The 21,501-nt window shown below is 38.3% G+C and overlaps 1 protein-coding gene across 2 annotated transcripts in view; it reads left to right on the top strand.

Moving 5' to 3' along the window:
• The window catches only part of RTN1 (reticulon 1), a 268,086-nt gene that overhangs the window by 98,225 nt on the left and 148,360 nt on the right, over positions 1 to 21,501 (top strand). Inside the window, exon 2 of one of the 2 annotated variants that reach the window (XM_027842894.1) lies at positions 17,274 to 18,044. The exons of the other annotated variant lie outside the window; for it this stretch is intronic. Coding sequence (XP_027698695.1) covers positions 17,274 to 18,044 — 771 coding nt within the window. The remainder of the gene's footprint in view (positions 1 to 17,273; positions 18,045 to 21,501) is intronic. 2 annotated transcript variants of the gene reach the window in all.

Here is a 21,501-nt window from a genome sequence, read left to right as displayed (position 1 = left end):
GATTTACATTGGTTAAACCTTTTCAGGAAAGAATGATTGTTTCTATATCTCTGCTTTTATCCATTTATCATTGTTTTTCATCAACAGCTTACTTAGATAAAGTTAATTACAGACCACATATTCTCTTTTTATTGTTTTTATCATTTTTTGGGGGGAGGTTTGGCATTGTTTTTTTTTCTTCCCACTCACTTTTCAACACTTTGCTATCTGGCTTCTATTTCCACCATTTGACTGATTTTTTTTTTCCAAAGTCACCACTAAACTCTGTTAGAGTGGTTTTATCTCAATCCTTCTTGACCTCTTCAGTGTTAACCACTACTTCCTTCATGATACCCTTGTGTCGCTGGGATTTCATGAGACTATTCTGTCATGATTCTTTTGCCTGTTTGACTCGTGCTTCTCAGTCTCCTCTGTAGGATCGTCATATGTGCTCTACTCCCTATATTTGGGTATACCTCAAGGTTCTGGTGCCCTCTCCTTTCTTCTCCTTTCTTCTCCTTTCCTCTCCTCTCCTCTCTTCTCCTTTCCTTTTCTCTCTTCTTTTCTCTTTTCCTTTCTACTCCTCTCCCACTCTTGACGATCTTATCAAATTCCATTGTTTCAACTATCATCTCTATACCTATGACTTCCAAATCTAGCCCCCTATCTCTCCTGAGCTCCAGTCTTGCTTCTTCTCTGACTGCTTGTACGACTAATATACCCTGGCTACCTCACAGTCATCTAAAATTCAGTTTGTGCAGAATATAGTTCATTATCTTTCTCTCTAAACACACTCCTCCACCTAATCTCCCTATTTCTTTTAAGGGAAGCTAGATTTTCAACTTTGGCATTATCATTAACTCCTTATACATTTTGAATAGATATTATTTCTTTTTAAAAACTAGAGATAATAAAAACGTAAGACAATTAGAGTTAGTTTTCGTGTTGAAAATTTAAAATGAATATAAATGCTCTCAAGTTATTTCAATTTTTTTTAACTTGCAATTTTGGAGGAAACCTTCATTAATCTATTGTACTTAACAAAATAAAACAATGTTGAGAAATATAATAGATATTATAGTACCTTTAACTCCAGATTTACATGCTATTATCCAAATGCCACAGGCATATACATGCTCCTATGCAAATGCCACAAGCACAGCAGAAACCCACAACTCATTTTTATCCGGAGACTATGTCTGCTGGTTGTAATAGTGGCAGATTGTACCCATGTCAAGATTTGACATAAGCCATCCTGTGTTACTATACATACTGTGTTCAATAATCTTTGTGTTGCATTCACAGTCAGTTGGTATGAATTTGCTGTGATAGTCTTATTTTCATTGACCTTGAACTGTTTTCATTGAAAAAGAAGAATATATGTGTATGTGAGTTATACTTGAAAGTATGCATTAATGTCAACCATTGCTTTGTGTTTCTTCCTTTCACCATCTCCCCGCATCTTCCACCCAGGATGTACCCAAAAGCCTTACTCTGCCCTAAAACCACTCCTCTTAATTTCCCTATTTTTTGTCAGAGTTATCCTAATTCTTCCAATTACCTAGGTTTACAAGCTCAGAGTTATCCTCAGCTCTTCACTCTTATCCCCTAAAGTGCAAAGCTTTTCAAGTATACTTCCTCAACATATCTCACAACTGTCCCTTTCTAGATCCCTTTGTTTTTTATGAGGCAGCGAGTGGTACCATGGATAGAATGCCAGGATAAGAGTCAGGAAGGACTGAGTTCAAATCCACTCTCAGACACTTACTAGCTTGTGTAATACTGGGCAATTCACTTGGCCTCAGTTTCCTCATCTATAAAATGAAGATAATAATTACACCTACATCCCAAGGTTATTGTGAAAGCCAAATGACACAATAATTTTAAAGTACTCAGCATAGTGCCTGACACATAGTGGATGCTATATAAATGTTATTTATCTGTTTGTTTATTTGTTATTTATTTATTGTTATTTCCACATCATAATTATTCTGGTCCAGACTTTTTTTTCACCTCTCACCTAGACTATTGCAGAAATGTACTAGTTGGTCTCCCTGAATCCAGTCTCTCTACTTTATAATTCATCTTTCATAAAAATCTGCTAAGTCATGTCTGGCCACGTTACTCCTTTCAGCTTCAGTGGCTTCCAATTGCCCTTAGAACAAAATAATCATTTTGATGGCATTTCATAGTCTGGATCCAGGCTGATTACACATTAATGTCTCTCTTACATTCTGTAGTGAAGCCAAAATAGCCTTAATCTTAACATTATAATTGCTACTTCCTTACCTTTGCACAGGCTGTTCCCATGCCCAGAGTTCTCTCCTTTGCCTCTTGAAACCTCCAGCTCTATTCATGGCTTAGCCCAAATATTCTACCTTTATCCCTCCTTTAAGAGGTAGAAAACTCTTCATTCTTTCAGTATCTATGCTACCACCATCATGGTAGAAGTAGGTGTGCACCATACCAGCTGGACAGAACATTGTTAAGTTGTCATTGCCAAAGAAGCAGAGAACCTTATTAGATTCCCACTAGTTGTAGGTGCCCTCATACTTTCCAAAAATCCAAAAACAACACAACAAAAAACCAAACCGAAACCCAGAATCTATATATTTTTATATCATATTTGACCTGTATTTACTCATCTGTGAACATGTTGTTTTTCCTACTAGAATGTAAGATTCTTGAAGGCAGTGACTTTCTGACTGTTGTTTTTGCATTCTGAGTACCTAGCACTCAGAAGGAATCTAAGAAGTGCTTGTTGGTAGATTGACTTATTCATAAGCTTTCACCCTAAAAAGTTTCTGACTGCACCAAAAAGTGGATTAAATAATGACTCACATTAGTAACCCAAAGTTTTAGTTTCTTGTCTATTGATATGATTGATCTCTTTTCTTTTTTTGTGTAATTTTATTCAGTATGCTCCATAAAAAAGATGCTCCATGTCCAGTGCCTCCTGCCTCTCTTCTGGAAGAAAGCATTCTTTATACATATCTGTAAGACTTCTGTGTAGTTTACAAGCCTTTGGTCTCATATTTCTTTTTCTTACTCCTTATTTTTTCACATATCTTTTTTACTGTCCTCTTTTGTATTAAAGCACAGAGTAGTAGAGTATATAGCAATTTAATCTGGAGAATTTTTATCAAGTTCTTTATAGAATTCCTCCTTCATGTCGTCCTTTTCAACTGATATTTGTGTATAAGTTGCAATTATCTTCTTAGTCACTGTGAGAACTGCAATATAAGATGATACAGATGAGATGATGTTTCTTGTTGCCTTTGGATACACAATAAAACCAACTCTACTGACTTGTATTTGCTTCTCCAAGGGGAAACAATAAAGGATTTATCCATTTAGCTGTATTTTTGTTGCTATTTTATTTTCTAGTTTCCTTTAGATCAAGAATGTCATGATTCATATAATTCAGTTCCTCAAATAGGATGTCCACTCATCGGTGACTGGACAATTATCCCACATTTAGAACAATAGTTCAGTTAATGCTTAGAGATGGCGCCCAAACTAGGAAATTCTTAGCACTCCCTCAATCTATATTTTGCTTCTAGCATGGTGGAAATGGATGTAGGTCCCACTAGCTAGAAGGTCATTTTGTAATTTTTACATTATGTTTTATGGGTTGTCATGGCCAAAGAATTACCACTTAGTGGTCAGTCTATTCATGAATCCTTTTGCACTTCGACTAATCTTTGGAAACTAGTTATAATATGTTGTGTGATCTATACTGAAAGACTTGCAAGCATAGGTGAACCTACTTAAGTTTGTAGTGTGTTGTATAATCTTGGAGAATCCTTCTTATGGTACATCAGAGTAGATATATGTAGAAATATTCTATGTAAAAATAAAATGTTAGCTAACATAATTCAGTTTCAAAATGAAAACATTTTCCTACCCTCTGCCACACACACACACACACACACACATGCACACACACACAGACACATAGCCACCTGTCAGTTTTTTAGATCTGTGAAATCTAATCTACTGTCATTCTGGCAAAATAAAACCTTTGACTTAAAAACGGATATACTCTTTCAATCTTTTTGTACTCAGAAACTTTGCTCATTATCTTCTTTCCTCCACCCCTAAACCCTCCAAACTTCTGAACTTTCCTCTCACTATCCAGGGCACCACTAGTGGCAGTGGGTATGAAAATGAGAGGAAGAATGAAAAAGATATCATGAATAAAAAATAAACAGAATTTAATGACATTGCACATAAAGACACAGGAGAGAGGTAAACAGAAACTCATACGACATACTTTTGCCAGAATTTATTTTAAAATTGAGACAAAGTGTCAGTGAAAGCAAGTAATAAAGAAAAGATTATTTTCCCCTAAAAAGCAAATGAGGCTTTCATTATTCTTTTTATATCTGAGAGCATGTGTCATAATGGTTTCTTCCTAGCTTAAAAACAACAGAGTTATGCCACACATTCACTGTATGCAGGCTTCGTGTTGGATAGTCTAATCCTGCCTTCACTTCCACTTCCTGTGTGGTTCTTTGTCCCTCTGTGTTCCTTCCTTTTCCTTGCCTTCCTTTGTTTTGCCTTTTCTTTCCTTTCTTTCCCTCAGGATTTCCCTGTCGAGCCCAGAATGGAAATTCAGCAACTATTCATGGGCCCAATCCAGTATGTATTGGCTCAGAAGCTTGCACCTGTTCTGTTTTTCAACCTAGGCTGGTTTGCTTCTTTTAGACAGTCTGATGACCCTTCACCCTGTGGTGTCTATTATATTGGTGCTTAGCAATGTGAATACCCAATCAGCTTTAGCCCTATTGCAGCTCAGAACTGTTGAACTCAAGAGATTCACCAGCCTCAGCCCTGCTAGTGGTGGGCCTTGTAGATAGGTCTATGTCACCACACCTGCCTTTCAGGTTCCGTACCTATAAAATGAAGGAGTAGAATTGTTTGATTTTTAATGTCTTTTCTAACTCTTACAGTCTCTGATTCTGTTTGACTGTAATATCCTTCCTTTGTTTTCATAAACTTCCCACTTTCAACTGTGGGAACAGGGTAGAAAATCCATCCAATAATGTTAATAGTGGAAATAGCTAACCAATGTTATGTGATTTTTTCATCTTTATTGATCTATAATCACCCTCTCGCCTTATTGTTTTTTTTAAGTTTCACACTAAAAATCCATCAGAACTTATTTTTTTTTTGCATTATCCTTCTAGCACTCTGAAACTTGTGATGAATTTGTGTTTTTTTCTCAGTATTGAGCACCATTAATTGACCTTGAGCTAAGAGTTATCAGAGTAACTTCGAGAATGATTTGTCTGTCAAAACAGGTTTTTCAGCTAATGAATTGTTCACTGAAGTGAAAACTCTACAAGCTATTCATGCTTTGGCCCTTCATAAGAGGGGGAAAAACTGCTGACTCACTTTTTCTTCAATATTCATTTTGCATGTCTATCTCCTAAACTCGGTACTCCAGCAAATCAGCTTTGAGTATGTAAAGGGCCTGGGGTGGGGGTGAGGATTACTTGTATTTCTCCTTTTAACACAATACCAGCCTTTTACTCACGAGAAGGCTCAGGCTCACCCTCTTACTCACCTATCTAACTATACCAATTCAATAGATGGAAATTAATGGGGAATGGATGTGCCTGCCTTTCTTTACAATAATATATTATGTGCAGCTTAGAGGAAGCTAGATGATGTAGTAGATAGAATGCTAGACTTGGAGTCAGGACGATCTCAATTCAAATTTAGCTTCAGATACTTACTAGTTGTGTGACCCTGGGCAAGTCACTTAACCTCTCTGTACCTCAGTTTCCTCATCCGTAAGATGGAGATAATAATAGCACCTACTTCCCAGGGTTGTTGTGAGGATCAAGTGAGATAACATTTACGTAGCACTCTGCAAACTTAAAAACATTTATGTAAATGATAACTATTTACTATCTTAGGCAATTTAATTAAGTAGAATTTTTAAAATATAATACAGAGGTTTCCAGAGGGTGTCTTGTAAAGCATTCACATCAGTCTCTCTAGGCAGCTCGCTTGTTTCCGCCAACTCATGAATTGTTGTCCCATCTAGAGTAGGAAAGCTGTGGTACCTCGAGCCGGCTGATTTGCTGATAGAGATGAGAGACTGGCTGTCAGAGAGGATGAATAGGAGTCTCCAGGGGGAAGCCGAACAGACTAACCTTGCTGTCCATCAAATGGGAAGCCTGAAATATTTTGTTCTTTGAGAATGACCTTTAACTCTAGTCTCATCAGCGACTCTAAGTCTGGATACTCCATCTTTTTTCCTATTTTGGCATCCCTGGAATTCGAAGGAACAGATAACCTAAAAAGAAAAAAAACAAACCCAACATGGTGTGATAGTGCTGATTTTATTCATGCATTTATCTATTTCTTCAGTTCTTCTCTTCCTGACATTCTCTTACTATCCATTCCAGAGTAAATAAAAAGGTAACAGAGGCTACATTGAGTAATAATAATAATGATGATGATAGTTATCATTTGTGTAGCACCTACTGTGTGCCAGGCACTGTGCCAAGCACAATTATCTCATTTGATCCTCACATCAATGTTGGGAGGTATGTGCTCTTATTTTTTTTTTTTTTGCCTTTTTTTTTTTGTTGTTGTTGAGGTGATCAGGGTTAAGTGACTTGCCCAAGGTCACACAGCTAGTAAGTGTTAAGTATCTGAGGCTGGATTTGAACTCAGGTCCTTCTGACTCCAAGGCCAGAGCTCTATTCACTGTGCCACCTAGCTGCCCCTAAGGTAGGTGCTCTTATTTTCTCCATTTTACAGATGAGGAAACTGAGGCAAACCCAGGTTAAGTAACTTGCCCAAGGTCACATAGCTAGGAAATGTCTGAGACTTGATTTGAGCTCAAGTCTTCTTGACACTAGGCCCAATGCCATTGTAGGCAACACATTCCCTTATATCCTACCCTCTACTTCAGGTCAAATCCTGACATTTCCATTATTTCCCTCCTTACAATTTAAAAGAATAGTACGTTTAAATTTTAGGATTTGCCCCAAACTCCTACAAATACTGTGTTATCCAGTCGTTCAAAATGTGGGACTGTATGCCAGGCACTGTGCTAAACACAGGGAAAGAGAAAAGCATAAAAAGGAGAAATACAGAGACAGGCAAGAAGTGACAGGCTGTAACATTGCTATCTTTGTAATTTAATGGAGATGAGATTGATAAGATCTGGGGGCAGCTAGGTGGCACAATAGATAGAGCTCCAGCCTTGGAGTCGGGAGGACCTGAGTTCACACCTGGCCTCAGACACATGACACCTACTAGCTGTGTGACTCTGGGCAAGTCATTAACCCCCGATTGCCTCACCAAAAAAAAAAAATTGACAAGATCCATCCAGGAGAAATTAGCCTCAGTGAAACCTAATATGTTTATTCCGTGTATTTCTGACTGAATGGCATCATTTCTCTTCCTTGACACATGTTTCAGTGACTGTCGTTCGTCATTTTGAATATCTCAAAACACGTATTGGGAACAGGGAGGAGGAAGCGTTTAGTGGAGAGAGTTCTGGAGTCAGTGAACTTAGGTTCAGATTCCATCTCTGAGTCTTCCTTCCTACCTATGTGAACTTGGGCAAATTACTTGACATCCCTCAGGCTTAGTTTCCTCATCTGTAAAATGGAGGAATTGAACTAGATAGTCTCTAAAATCGCTTCCCAATTTAGGCCCATGTTCTAATTCACTTGCTCATTGAGCTGAGGAGGGTTCTCAGAATCTCCTCAGGGTCAGAGACCATCTAGTCAAATGTGTACTTGGCCAAGAGGCCCCTTAATGATATCCCCAACAAGCAGGCCTGCCACCTCTGTTTGAAGGCAACCAGTTTTGTATTTATAATCTGTTAGCTCCTGAACCAACTGATTTCGCTTTCATATAGCTCTAATTGTTAGGAAATTTTCCCTTGTGTCTATGCTAAATCTACATCTCTTCAGCTTTCCCCATTTATACCCTTTGGGGCCAAGCAAAAATAATTCTAATCCCCTTTCCCCACGATAACCCTGAAAATGCTTGCAGATAGCTATCATCCGCCCTTCCCCTGTGTCTTTTATTTCTTATCCTCAGTCCTTCAGTTCATTCTCATATAGCACATTGCCTTATCTTCTCACTATCCTGATCAAACTCTTCTGGACATATTCCAGTTTATCTAGGACTTCCTGAAATCTGGTGCCCAGAAGGGAACATGCTGATGGGGCTGACTTCTGCCCAGCAACAATGAGGGCCTTGCCTAAGTTCAAATCTGCCCAGTAACAGGGGGCGCTATCTGTTGACAAGAAAACATTATTTTCTGTGTATGTGACTAATCCCTATGGTTTTGTGCCCATATTCTTGAATGTTGCAAGTTAAATTCCCTGCTTTGTGACCACATCCCTGAACTGTTTTGTGAAGTACCCAACACACCTGCTTCCCCTTTCCTGCCTCCCCTTACACACCTGCTTCCCCCTTCCTGACATCCTTCACTGTGGTTAACTCCATATGTAGGAGCATACCCCCACCCCTAGCTGAGTGTCCCAAACTTGGGTATAAAAGTAAGCTCCTGTCTCATCTCAAACTGCTAGTGCACCTAAGGAACTAGCCCCCTGCTTTCACATCAATAAAGTCCTCTTGACTAGGAGAACCTCTGCCCCTTGAATTCTTTCCAGACAACCTGACTTTGAGCATCATCTATCTACCTCTTCAGTGCTATTTTAGATGGAGGTTGATCAGGGCAGAGTATGTCAGAGCTGTTACCAATCTTTTTCTGAACACTCTTCAATAAATGCAGTAAAGGATAGAAGGAACTTTTTGGCTGCTGGTGCACACTGTTGACTCATACTGAATTTGCAGATCGTTTTTACAGGAACTGCTGTCTAGCCAGACTTCTACCATCTTGTATTTATAAAGATGATTTTAAAATCCAAATGTAGAACTTTACACTCATTCTTATTAAATGTCAACTTGCTCAAATTGGCCCATCATTTTGACCTGTCTGCATCTTTTTTTTTCTTTGATCCAGACTCATCCAATATGTTTAGTTTCCAGGCTTTGTATCATCTGGAGATTTGATAAACTTGCCATCTATTCCTCTATCCAAGTCACCAATGAAAACATTGAACAGCATAGAGTTAAGCACAGATCCCTTATGTAGCCTACAAATTTTGCTCTTATCCCAAGCATAAAATGAGAGACTTTGTAAAATACTTTCATTAAAAGCTCCACCATGTCTATAGTCTTGCCCTGGTATAATAGGATGATTATATTGTCAAAGAAGGAAATGAGGTTAGTGTAGTATGACCTGTTCATACTGAAGTCATGCAAAATTTTAGTGATTCTTGCTGCCCTTTCTTAGTATGCAAAAATGCACTTACTAATATATTTTCAAAATTTTCCGCCAATAGAATTCAACATCACTGGCTAATAGTTTGTAGACTCTTTCCTCTTCTCCTTTTATGAAAATCGGTACATTTGCCTTCTCTTGTTCTGTAATCTTATCTCCAAAATCTTTTCAAGATCACAATAATGTTAATAGTAACAGCTGAACAATAACACCAGCCAATAGGGCGTCTTAAACTTTTTCCACTCACGACTGCTTCAGTGCTTCTTAAATTGTGGTTTGCATTGTGACCCCCAGTTTAAGAAACACTTTACTGGAGGACCTCCAGACTGCATGACTTAAATACACTAAAGACAGCTAAATGCTACCTGCTTGTCTTCTGATTTATCTTGGGTTCCCATTCCCTGATAACCATATTTGGGTTGTCCTTCAGAGTCCAAAGATTGTCCTTCTTGGAAGAAAAACAAGAGTTGTGTAGTTCAGCTTTCTCACTGAGAACCTTGAATTCAAGATGCTCTCATCTGTTTTAGCCTTCTCATTCAACACAAGGCTTTAATCTTGTCGTCCCCATCATGACTTAAAGTAACAATAGCAATTCCTTCAAAAATTATTTTATTTTCTTTTGTTTTTATAGCACCAAAAATGTTATCCATCATCCATCTCCCAAAGAGCCATCCCTTATAACAATATTTTTAAAGAAAAAGAAAGGAAGGAAGAAAGAAAGAAAGGAAGAAAGAGAAAGAAAGAAAGAAAATCAGCAGACCTGGTCAATGCATTGAAAATATTTGAATATAGATACAATATTGCATGCCTGTGGACCTCCTGTCTCTGTAATGGAGTGTGTGTGTGTGTGTGTGTGTGTGTGTGTGTGTGTGTGTGTGTATGGAGGTGTTGGTAGTCTTTGTAGATATTGTTTTCTTGACTTTACTTACTTTTCACTAGATTGTATAAATATTTCCAAGCTTCTCTGTATTTATCATATTTCTCATTTCTTATAACACAGTAATGTTTCATAATATTTATATACTACAATTTATAATCATTCTTCAATTGATGGGTGAATTCAGTTCTTTGTAATGACAAAAAAAAACCCAAACCCAACAACTCTTTTTTAAAAATTGTTCTTAGAATTCACCACCAGCTTCGGTTTATTCCAAGATCTTAATGTTCTTGCCTCAATTTTAATTGTACTATGCTGTTCTTTTGTATCCATCCTTTGGTACTGTTTTTTGCTTCCAGCTTCTATGCTTCCAACATATATACACACATGCATATGCATATATGTATATATACACGTATGTGTATATATACATATATGCACATACACGCACACAACATGTATATGTATATACATATACTGACACACACACATATATATATATACATATTTATTAATGATTTACATATATATATATACAAATCAGTTTCTATGGTCAACTCTGTCACAAACCTTAAATTAGAGTAGTTATTTGCTCCCAATGATTTGTTCCATTTTTCTTAGCACTTCTTATCAAATAGGGAATTCTCTCCTGGATAATTTATGTTTTGAGGTTTATCTAACACTGAGTTGTTGAGTTAAGTAATTTCTAATTTTTCTTTGTTCTTGACTTGAATCTTATTCTGTTGACATATTTTTCTATTTTTTATCCAGCCTGAAATGATTTTGCTTTTTGTCTGAGGTCCAGAAGTACAATTCACTTTCACTCCAACCTTCTTCCAGTATTTCATTATTGGTGTTGTAGGTTTTTTCTTCCTCCAAGTGAATTTTGTAATTATTTTGCCTAGCTTTGTAAAATAACCCTTTAGTTGTTTGATTGGCATATACTTAAAGCTGTGAATTAATTTTTGCTGTTTAAATTTTTATTATATTGGCTCTATGACATGAGGTCCTCCAGCTATTTACGTTTTTCCTTCTTTAAGGCACTCCAGCTTTTGGTCTCTTTGACTTTTTGCTTTTCAATCTCTTCCTTGTATTGCTAATAATTTCTCTATTTCCTTCTCACTCTTGGGTCTTTGCTTTCCACTGCTGCACAGACCCCTGAGGCTGGGTGTATTCAGCCTTCTCTGTGTTGGGGGTATTAGAGTTTAGTTGGCTACCTGCCCAAAATAAAACCAGTGAGTTGAGGACTGAGCCTTGCTGGGTTTCTAATCCTCTTCTCCTTCGGCACTGAAGCCCCTAGGCCTTCCTTCTGCTCTATTCATTCTGTGCTGTCATCTTTTCCCCATCTTTCTCCAGGTTCACGTCCTTTTCTTCTGTACATAATTGTGCAGAATCACTGTCGTCCGACCCTTGTGGCATATGGTGAGGTTAATACCAAGTCACTAATATAGGGCACTTGGCAGGGATCTTTTTAAGTAGGACCTGAAACACAACTCTGTGAAGTGCTGTCTATGCTCAGCATGGGACAGAGGTAGTGAAAAGCAGGAGCTCTAAGCATTTTAGTTACCTGGTGTTATTTTGTCTTTTTTTTTCTTTTTACTACATGGTGTTATTACCTGGTGTTATTTTGTCTTTTTTTTTCTTTTTACTACATGGGGTGATTGTCTTTTTTTCTTGCTGATTCAAATTTTATTACTCTATATTGGCACATATATTCCTTCTTATGAGTTAGCAGTATATAGGAAACAAGTGCTCTGCCATTCTGCCAATAACATCTGTATCTTCTTTTATTTAGATTAATTAAAACAGATTCTCTCATTAGCCATGTCTACAAAAAAAAAATTAAGTCTCAGTCTGTCCTCTGAGTCCAGCACCCTTCTGTCAGCAGATGGGTAGCATTTCATTGTGAGTCCTCTGGAATTATGGTTGGTCATTGCATTGATCACAATGAACAGCATAGGAGCCACTGGAATTTTTAGACTCTAACAGGCCTCTAACAGGTTCATTCTTGATCTGGGCAGCCAGAAGGACAGGAAGACAGCTTCGGAGGGGTTACATAAGCTTACTTTATTCTAGTCCAGTCTTCTCAAGAGGGGTGCTGATATTGGTAGCTCCAACTCTTTCGGCATTCCCTAATCACCATTCTTGCAGAGGCGGGCAAGGAGAGGAAGGCAACTACCCCTGCATCTCAATTGGGTCAGTTGAGATAGGCACAGTATTCCAGCTTGTGTACTCCCCTATGCCTCAGTGAGGGCCAGTTGAGGCAGACACAGCATTACACTTACTGACCAGTGCTCTCTTGATTTATAGAGAAGCACACAAATAAGGCAATTTGCCAACATTAAGCTCACAGGTTAACTTTAGCAATGTCGTCCTAACCTAGCACAGCACAAGCATAGTAACTATTACATTATATCACTCCTATATCTCTACTGTGCCTATGCAGTAGAAGTTGTTTTCAACCATAATTCATGGGAAATATTATCTAGGGTCCTGGAGCTATTGGAATAACAAAATCCTCTTTACTTATACCGGTCTTTCAAAGTGTGTGTTTCAAATATTGCCATTTGTGTAAAAATTGTTCTCCTGATCTTTCTCATTTCACTCTGAATTAGTTCATAAAGGCTTCTCAGATTCTCAGAAACCATCCCTTTCATCCTTTCTTATAGTGCAATATTATTCCATCACTTTTATATAATATAATTTGTTCAGCCATTCTCCATTTGATAGGCACTCTCTCAGCTTCCAATTCTTTATTACCTCAAAAATTTTTTTATAAATATTTTTGTACATATGGGTCCTTTCCCTCTTTCTTTGATCTCTTTGGGGTAGATAAACTTATAGACCAGAGAGTAGGAGTTGTTAAATTGCAGTTGTGGCAGTTGGTAAAAGTAGAGGTACAGTCAATGATTTCTCTCTTCACTATTTTTTTCTAGAGTATAATTCTGGGAAAACTTCACTCAGAGCTTAACTTATGGACTCTTTTCTTTAGTAAAGGACTCCCCACTCCCACCCCCCAAATTGAGAGTAGGGTAGATAAGGAGAAAAAGAAGTGACCTTAGCTATGACCATCATCACAGACTTCTTCTTTTGAATGTGTATCTTCATGTAGCATATTGTTACAATAATTAGCTCAGCTTTAGGGAGTTTACTTTAAATGAGAAGTTCTTAGTTCAGTCATAATCTTTCTGAGGCCTCAGGAAAAATGACTAACACACAGGCAGAGAAGCCGAATACTCTGCCAAACATACATTTAAATCTATCTCTGGTTAACCACTGCTATTTTTGTGGCTGAGCAAAATTCAGTTTACCTGAAATAGTTGAGGAATGAAACAGGAGATTATTTACTGTCTGTGGATAAATAGGAATTGAGAAGGGAAGCTGGAGAAAGAGCTGATCTTTTCTTGAAACTTGGTGCAGCCCGGATCCTCTTCTTTGTTATGCCTGTAGAGCCTAGGGATTCTTCTCAATATTTCCCTCCCTGCCTCAGCTTAATCCTCCCTTTTCTCCTGGCTTGATTCAACTTCTTGAATCTAGACAGAATGTTTTCTTCCCCAATCCTGAGATAATGTCTCTCTTTTATACACAATGCTTAGGGCATGACCCAGTCTCTCACATAATAGCTTTGATTGATTCAGGATATACAAGCCCTATTCACATAGTTTTGATTGATTCAGAAAAAAAAGTGAAACTAGTGGAGACACCAGAATCGAAAGGGGTGGGTTTGGTTAATATTCATTTTTATTTACTTGATACTGCTGATAAATTACAATGATTTTGTCTAAACCTGTAGGTCTGTGGTTCAGTGTTAAGAAAAAAGGAAACTGGCCCATAGTACAAGATATTTACCTGATTTTAATCCAGGGTGAGGGCCAGTTAGTGAGAGTCTTTACAATGATGGTAATTTCTGATAATATTCCAGAGCATATTGTCTACACTGCCTTTGAACCCTGAGAATTAGCAAAAGGGGATGAAGACTGGAATGGTTGTCCTCCAGTGAATCTGAAAAATGATACATTTAATCTTTCCATCCCTGTTTACTGCCATTTTATATCTCTTCTGCCCTTTGAGGCTAAACTTTTCCAAAAGACCATCTTCTGTGTACCAACAGGTACACTTTTTCTCTCTTCTCAGTCTCTTCTTAAAGTCTGGGTTCTGACCTTATCATTCTTTGGAAACTGCTTTCTTCAAAGTTACTAATAATCTATTAGTTGACAAATCTATTGACCTTTTCTCAATCTCATTCCCTGTGACCTCTCCACAGCCTTTGGCACTGTTGCTCACTCTCTCTTCCTTGATATTCTCTTCTCTGTAGATTTTCAGGATACACTGTTGCTTGGTTTTCCAACCTATCTGACTGTTCCTCTTCTTTGCTGGATCCTTTTCGAGATCTTGCCCTTTAATCAGAGGGTTTCTCCCTCAGAGTTCTGACCTGGGCCCTCTCCTCTTTTTTCTCTATACCACTTTACTTGGTGAGCTCATCATGATTTAATTATCATATCTATGCTAATGATTTTCAAATTTACCTATGCTGCCCCAAATTCTCTCCTGACCTCCAAACTTGTATCTCCAAATGCCTTTCAGACACCAGAAACTGGATGTCCAGTATCCATCGTAAATTCAACATGTCCAAAACTGTACTCTTATCTTTCTCTCTAAACCATACCCCGCGTTCCTCCTCCAGTCCCCACTGCAGACACCTTCCCTGTTGCTTGAGAGGGAAATACCATTCTCCCAGTCTCTCAGGTTCACAACCTAGGAGCCATCTTGGACTCCTTACATTCTTTCACCATATCCATGTCCAATATCCAATCTATCCATATCCAATCACTTGCCAAGGCCCATCAATTTCACTTTCGCAACATCTCCTTTGTGTACATCTCCTTCTGTCCCCTGATACTGACACCATTGTAGTGCAGGTAATCATCACTTCACACTTGGAAAATTGTAATGGCCTGTTGCTGGGTCTGCCTACCTGAACTCTCTCCTAACTCTAATCCATCTGTTATTTAGCCACTACAGTCATTTCCCTAAAGACTAGTACCTGCCTCCCACAATAAACTCCAGTGACTCCCTGTTGCCTTAAGGATCAAATACAAAATGCCATGCAAAGCCCTTCCTAATCTATCCCCCTCTACCTTTTCAGTTGTAGTGCATCTTACTCTCCGGTATGTATTCTTCAGTCTAATGATATTGGCCTCCTGGCTGTTTCATTAACAAGCCACTCTGGGCATTTTCTCTAGCTGTCCCCCCTGCCCATAATGCTCTTTCTCCTAAACTCTGCTTACTGACTTATCTGGCTTCTTTTAAATCTCAACCAATATTCTTCTTTTGCTGGAATCCTTCCTCAACCCCTCTTAATTCTAGAACTAACTCTCCTCTGTTAATTATTTCTTATTTGTCTCGTGTACAACTTATTTTGTATATATTTGTTTGCTTGTTGTCTTCTTCATTAGATTGTGAGCTCCTTGAGAACAAGGGCTGTCTTTTGCCTTTTTTTTTTTTTGTATCTCCAGCACTTAGCACAGTGCCTAGCACATTGTAGGTGCTTCGATTAACGTTTATTGATTGATAGTGGCATTGCTGGGTCAAAGGGCACAGTTTAATAGCTTTTTTGGTGTAGTTCCAAATTGCTCTCTAGAATGTCTGAACAAGTTCACAACTCCCTATATCTTCTTAATATACAGTGTAACTCTATCTATTTCCATACTTTTTTTGATTCCTTTTCAATGACATATACTGTTCCAGAACCAAATTCCAATGATGAAGACCATTTCACCAGTTCAAAAGTCATAGCCACAGGAACTTGGGGATTGTTGAGTAATGAATGCCTGGACTGATAACTTCCAGATGCCCTACAATTCCCAGAGTTACTTTGTATTGATTTTATCCTTTTCCTTGCATAACTTTGCTTAAGTTATTTCTAACCTTTTCCTAATGCCAAGCATAGGATGCTGGTTCTCCAGAAACCCATCTGAACGTTGGGGATTTGATCAAACCATTCATATGCATGATGGTGTTCCCTATTTTATTAGAAGGGTGAACATTTATCTGTTGTTTGGGAAGAAATGTTTCTGTTCAGAAAGGCAGTTCTGTGGTGATGCAGCCTTGTGTTGTAATAACCTGAGGCAGAATTTGGGGATGTTCTAGATTAACAGGAATTGAGCAAATATCTAGTATATCACAGGCTTCACTGGTGCCAAGAGAAAGCAATCAAAGCCTCATTCAGGAAGGTATAGAGCCAGTTGTGCTGAGTCATAAATGGAAAAAGGGAACAATACAATGGTTAATTCTAGGAGAATACAGCCAAAGTAGGTAATGAACTGTCCCTATCTTGAGGTCTCAAGTGGAGATCAAATGAGATATTAATTGTAAAGAGCCTACACATAGTAAGGAATATATAAATGATAGTTATTATTATTATTATTATGGCAAGGTAACTGATTATTGAGGCTTTTGTAGAGGGGATTGTTAGTCAAGTATCAGTTGAATTGGATGACTGCTGAAGCTCCTTCCAACTTTTGAGTTTCTCTGATTTTGTTCTAGATGATACAAATAAATGTAAGCGGTAGATGTGGAGCAAGAGTTGGCTAGGCTCTCGGTCTTTTCTATTTCTTCTTCCTTTAGGAATTTGGGAGAGGAGCTGGTTCCTTTGAGACTATATCTTTCTTCTCCCACTAAATGGCCCGGGAGTATGACCTTTCCCTAGGTCTCTACCTCTAACTTGCCCCTTGCTCAGAGAGGAGTCTCAAATTAATTGGATAAACAGATCTTTGCATAACACTGAATATGATTTAGTTGTCATGCTCTGAGTTAGAAATGAAATTCCTGTGTGCCTCTGTTCGTCAATTCAGTTTAATTCAATTTAATTCAAACCAAGAAAATTTAAATGTTCCCATGATCAGATGAAGAATATTTGTTGAACTTTTTGCAAAAGTAACCAAAGCCACAAATAACTTCATGTTTGGAAATTTTTTGAGAAGAATATCTGTGCTATTACAGAACCATAAGTTCCTAGCACACCAAGAAATGAGAATGAGTTAATCCATTTGCACAGCTATTGTTAACTGCTGTTGTTTTGATTTGTAGGTGTTGCAGATGACCCTTATGCTAGAGATTATACTTCTCCAGCAGCAGCAAAAGAAGAAGGAGCCTTTTACACATCTTTGATTTCGGACGTCCATTGTTCGTCCCAGCAGGATTCTATGTATTTCACTGGAATCCTTCAGAAGGAAGGCAATCGTGCTACCAGTTCAGAGAGCACTGAAGAGCCGAATGTACGAGGCCCTTCCTTGCAAGAAGCACCTGGCTTGGAGTCTCATGGTTTATTTAGTTCTGATTCTGGAATAGAGATGACTCCTGCAGAATGTAAAGATGTGAATAAGACCTTAGCAGATCCCCTAGACCAGATGAAAGCAGAAGCTTATAAATACATTGACATAAGTAGGCCAGAGGAAATAAAATACCAGGAACAATGGGAATCGGGCCAGGAAAGCAAGGACTCCGATTTTAAGAATGAATGTGCTGAAACATCAGTAAAGTCAGAATGTACCTCTGAGCCTGAGACACAGGCTCCTGTAGAGGTAAAGGGAGCCAAAGAACATTTATCGGAAGAATCAACATTTGCACCGTACATAAATGATTTGTCTGAGGATCAGCACTGTGTCTCCCTGGTTACAGCACCAGTCAAAATCACACTGACTGAGATAGAGCCAGTTGCTGAGACTTCTGCCCAAGAGAAGAGCCCGGAGAAGCAGGATGCTTGCCTGAAATCAAGTCGCGAAACAGTGCCAACAGTTACTGTCTCAGAACCAGAAGATGACAGCCCGGGATCAACGACTCCACCATCTTCTGCAACAGGTAAAAAGGACAAGTGTTCCTACTTTAAAAAAAAGCAATGGGTGGAATTTATTCAATAAATAAATTACAAATATGTTCATTTGCACTATTCTTTTAAATCAAGGGTTCTTAACCTTTTGTTATGTTATGGCCTTCAGGCAGTCTGATGAAACCTATAGACTTCTTCTCAGAATTATATTTATAAATGTATAAAATAAAATACACAGAATTAAAAAGGAAACCAATTATAGTGAAATACAGTGCTATATATGCACATACGCGCATGTGTATATATGTATATATATATACACACATACACATGGGTATATATACATATACATACATATACATACATACAAATATACATATAAATATACATACATATATATATATATATATATACACACACACAGAAAGTTTACAAACCCTTTGAAATCTTTGCAAGGACAAGAAATCTGAGGATGCCATGTTAAGAACTCTTGTTTTAAATTTAATATGCCAAACTTTATTAATACAATTGTTTTTTTTTTTTTTTTAGGCAATTGGGGTTAAGTGACTTGCCCAGGATCACACAGCTAGTAAGTGTCAAGTGTTTGGTCTGAGGCCAGATTTGAACTCAGGTCCTTCTGACTTCAGGGCCTGCACTCTATCCACTGCACCACCTAGCTGCCCCCAGTACAACTCTTAAGGAGTGGGAAATACAACCATTGCACAAAAGTAGATCTAGAGTTTACTTCGACTTCCTCCCTGTGTTGGTTTATAAAAAGCTTTGTTCTTTATTTGAGGGGAGGATTAGAGGATGGCCAGTCAAAAACTAAACTTCAAATGTATATATACTGTTCAGGACAGGGAGGGCTGCTATCTATCTTTCTAGGTTGGGGTTCTTAACCTTTTTTATATGTCATGAACCCCTTTGGCAGACTGATAAAGCCTATGGACCTCCTCTCAGAATCATGTTTTTAAATGCACAAAATAAAATCCATAGAATTACAAGGGAAACCCATTATATTGAAATAGTTCCAATTTTTTAAAATTTTAAATTAAAAAAACTTAAACTTTTTAAAAATTAATTTTTAAATTTTAAAAATTTAAACTTCTCTTTAAAAATTAATTTTTAAAGTTCATAGATTCCAGATTAAGGATCTTTCATCTAGGGGCAGCTAGATGGCACAGTGGATCGAGCTCCAGCCTTAGAGTCAGAAGGACCTGAGTTCAAATGTGGCCTTAGACGCATGACATTTACTAGCTGTGTGACCCTAGGCAAGTCACTTAACCCCAATTGCCTCACCAAAAAAGGCAAAAAAAAAAGACTCATCTAGGTTGTTTTGCTGAATCCAGCCATTTCAGTGAAGCAACAACAAAATTGGCGTGAGCAAGTATCCTGACCTGAGGTTCCAGAGATCTGAATTCAAGTCTAGATTTTCCACTAACCAGCTGTTAGACCTTCAAAATTTTTGCATGCTTAGTATTGATAATCAGTTCTCATATCTCAGGTATTTGTCAAGAGGAACTGAAATAAGACATCATGTTTTCTAGTCAATAACTCCTTCTCCTTTCATTTGGGGGGAGGGGAGATGGTCACTAGTGGCCATAACAAATGGCAATGGGACATCCTTGGGGGGGGAAAGATGAAAGTCTGACTTCTCATGCAGCTCTTGAGGCAGCTTGATGTCTTAGTGGATAGGGCACTAGACTTCGAGTTAAGATGGAACTGAATTCAAATCCATCCTAAAACACTTAGTAGGCACACAGGTTCAGATGAAATACTTGTTAAGCATTTCACACATAGTACTGTTTTAGAAATGCTTTTTTTTCTTTCTTCCTTCTTCGAGTAGTAGTTAGTGTTTTGCATGGATCACACTCTAGCCCACCAGAACATAAGATCAAGGACAAAAAAAAATCACAAAATTATAGCTGTGTTCAAGTATTTGAACAGCTGTCCACGAAAGAGGGATTGGACTCATTATGCCTGTCTCCACAGAGGAGAACTAGCAGTAATGGGTAGAAGATATAAAGAGGCAAATTTAGCTATGATCTAAAGAAAATTTTTCTTTATTTCATCAGTGCTATTCAAATGCTCAATGGGCTGCCTTAAGGGGTCATAGGTTCTTCTTTCACAGGAGGTCATCAAGTGAAGGCTGGATGAACATTTATAGGGTAAGTTGTAGAAGCAATTCTGGCCAGAACTCTGGCCTGGAGTCAGGAAGACTCATCTTCCTGATTTCAAATCTGACTTCAGGCACTTAAAAGATGTGTGAACCTGGGCAAGTCACTTAACCTTGTTTGCTTGAGTTTCCTCATCTGTAAAGTGGGTTGGAGAAGGAAATGGCAAACCACTCCATTATCTTTGCCAAGAAAACCCCAAATGGGGTCATGAAGAGTCAGATACGACTGAACAACAACAAAAGTAGAGGGAATTCTAGTTCAGGCATGGGTTGGGCTGGATTTCCTTAGAGACTCTAACTGTGAGATTCTGGGAACGTTATCCTTCTGCTCAAAAAATCTTCAGTGACTCCTTTTTTTTTAATTGAATAAAGTCCACTCTTCTTATCCTGCCATTTTAGGTTCATTTCAGACTCTCTCCTCTTAGCTGTGGTACAGTGGATAGAGTGATGGGACTGGAGCCAGAACAACCTGAGTCCAAATCTAGTCTCAGATAGTTACTAGCTATGTGACCCTGGGCACTTAACTTCTTTCTGACTTTATTTCTTCATCTGTAAAATTGAAATAACAATAGCACTTACTTCCCAGGATTGTTGTGAGGATCAAATGAGATATTTGTAAGGTGTTTAGCACAGTGTCTGGCCCATAGTAGGTGCTTAATAAATGCTTGTTTTGTTCCTTCCTTCTGCAAGAAACTTTTCTAAATACTTCCAAAAAGTATTCTCTTCCTCTGAAGTGAATGTAAATTAATTTTCTGTTTTGGACAGAAACCCTAAAGGTCTTCCTGTCTCAGATTGATTTTTTTAATTAGGTAAATGGGGCCATTCCTTGGCTCATTTCTTACCTAGCCTTAATCACTGAATGGGTGTTGCCTCAGTCAAAGTGAAAACTATGAAAGACCTTAGCTTTAAAAGGTCAAGGTCTCCCACTGCATCGAGGCCATCTCCAGTTATCCTGATCTATATCTTGCCACTGGACCAAGATGGCTCCGGAGGAGAAAGTGAGGCTGGTGACTTTGCACAGCCCTATCTCACTTAAATCCAGTTCACTTGCAAGTCATGGAATCACCTTTCTGATGTCATGGTCCTCTTCAAGAATAAAAGACAAGGGGCAGCTAGGTGGTGCAGTGGAGAGATTACCAGCCCTAAAGGCAGGAGGACCTGAGTCCAAATCTGGCCTCAGATCAAACACTTAACACTTACTAGCTGTGTGAACCTGGGCAAGTCACTTAACCCCATTGCCTAGGCAAAAAAAAAAAAAAAAAAGAATAAAGGACAAACAGCTACCACTTCAACCACCGATGCAGCATTTAATT

Source organism: Vombatus ursinus, unplaced genomic scaffold (genome assembly GCF_900497805.2).
Source record: "Vombatus ursinus unplaced genomic scaffold, bare-nosed wombat genome assembly UNPS02014893.1, whole genome shotgun sequence".
In the NCBI taxonomy this organism is placed as follows: Eukaryota; Metazoa; Chordata; class Mammalia; order Diprotodontia; family Vombatidae; genus Vombatus; species Vombatus ursinus.
Note: the sequence above shows the minus strand (reverse complement) of the source record. Positions and strands in the feature narration are given on the sequence as shown.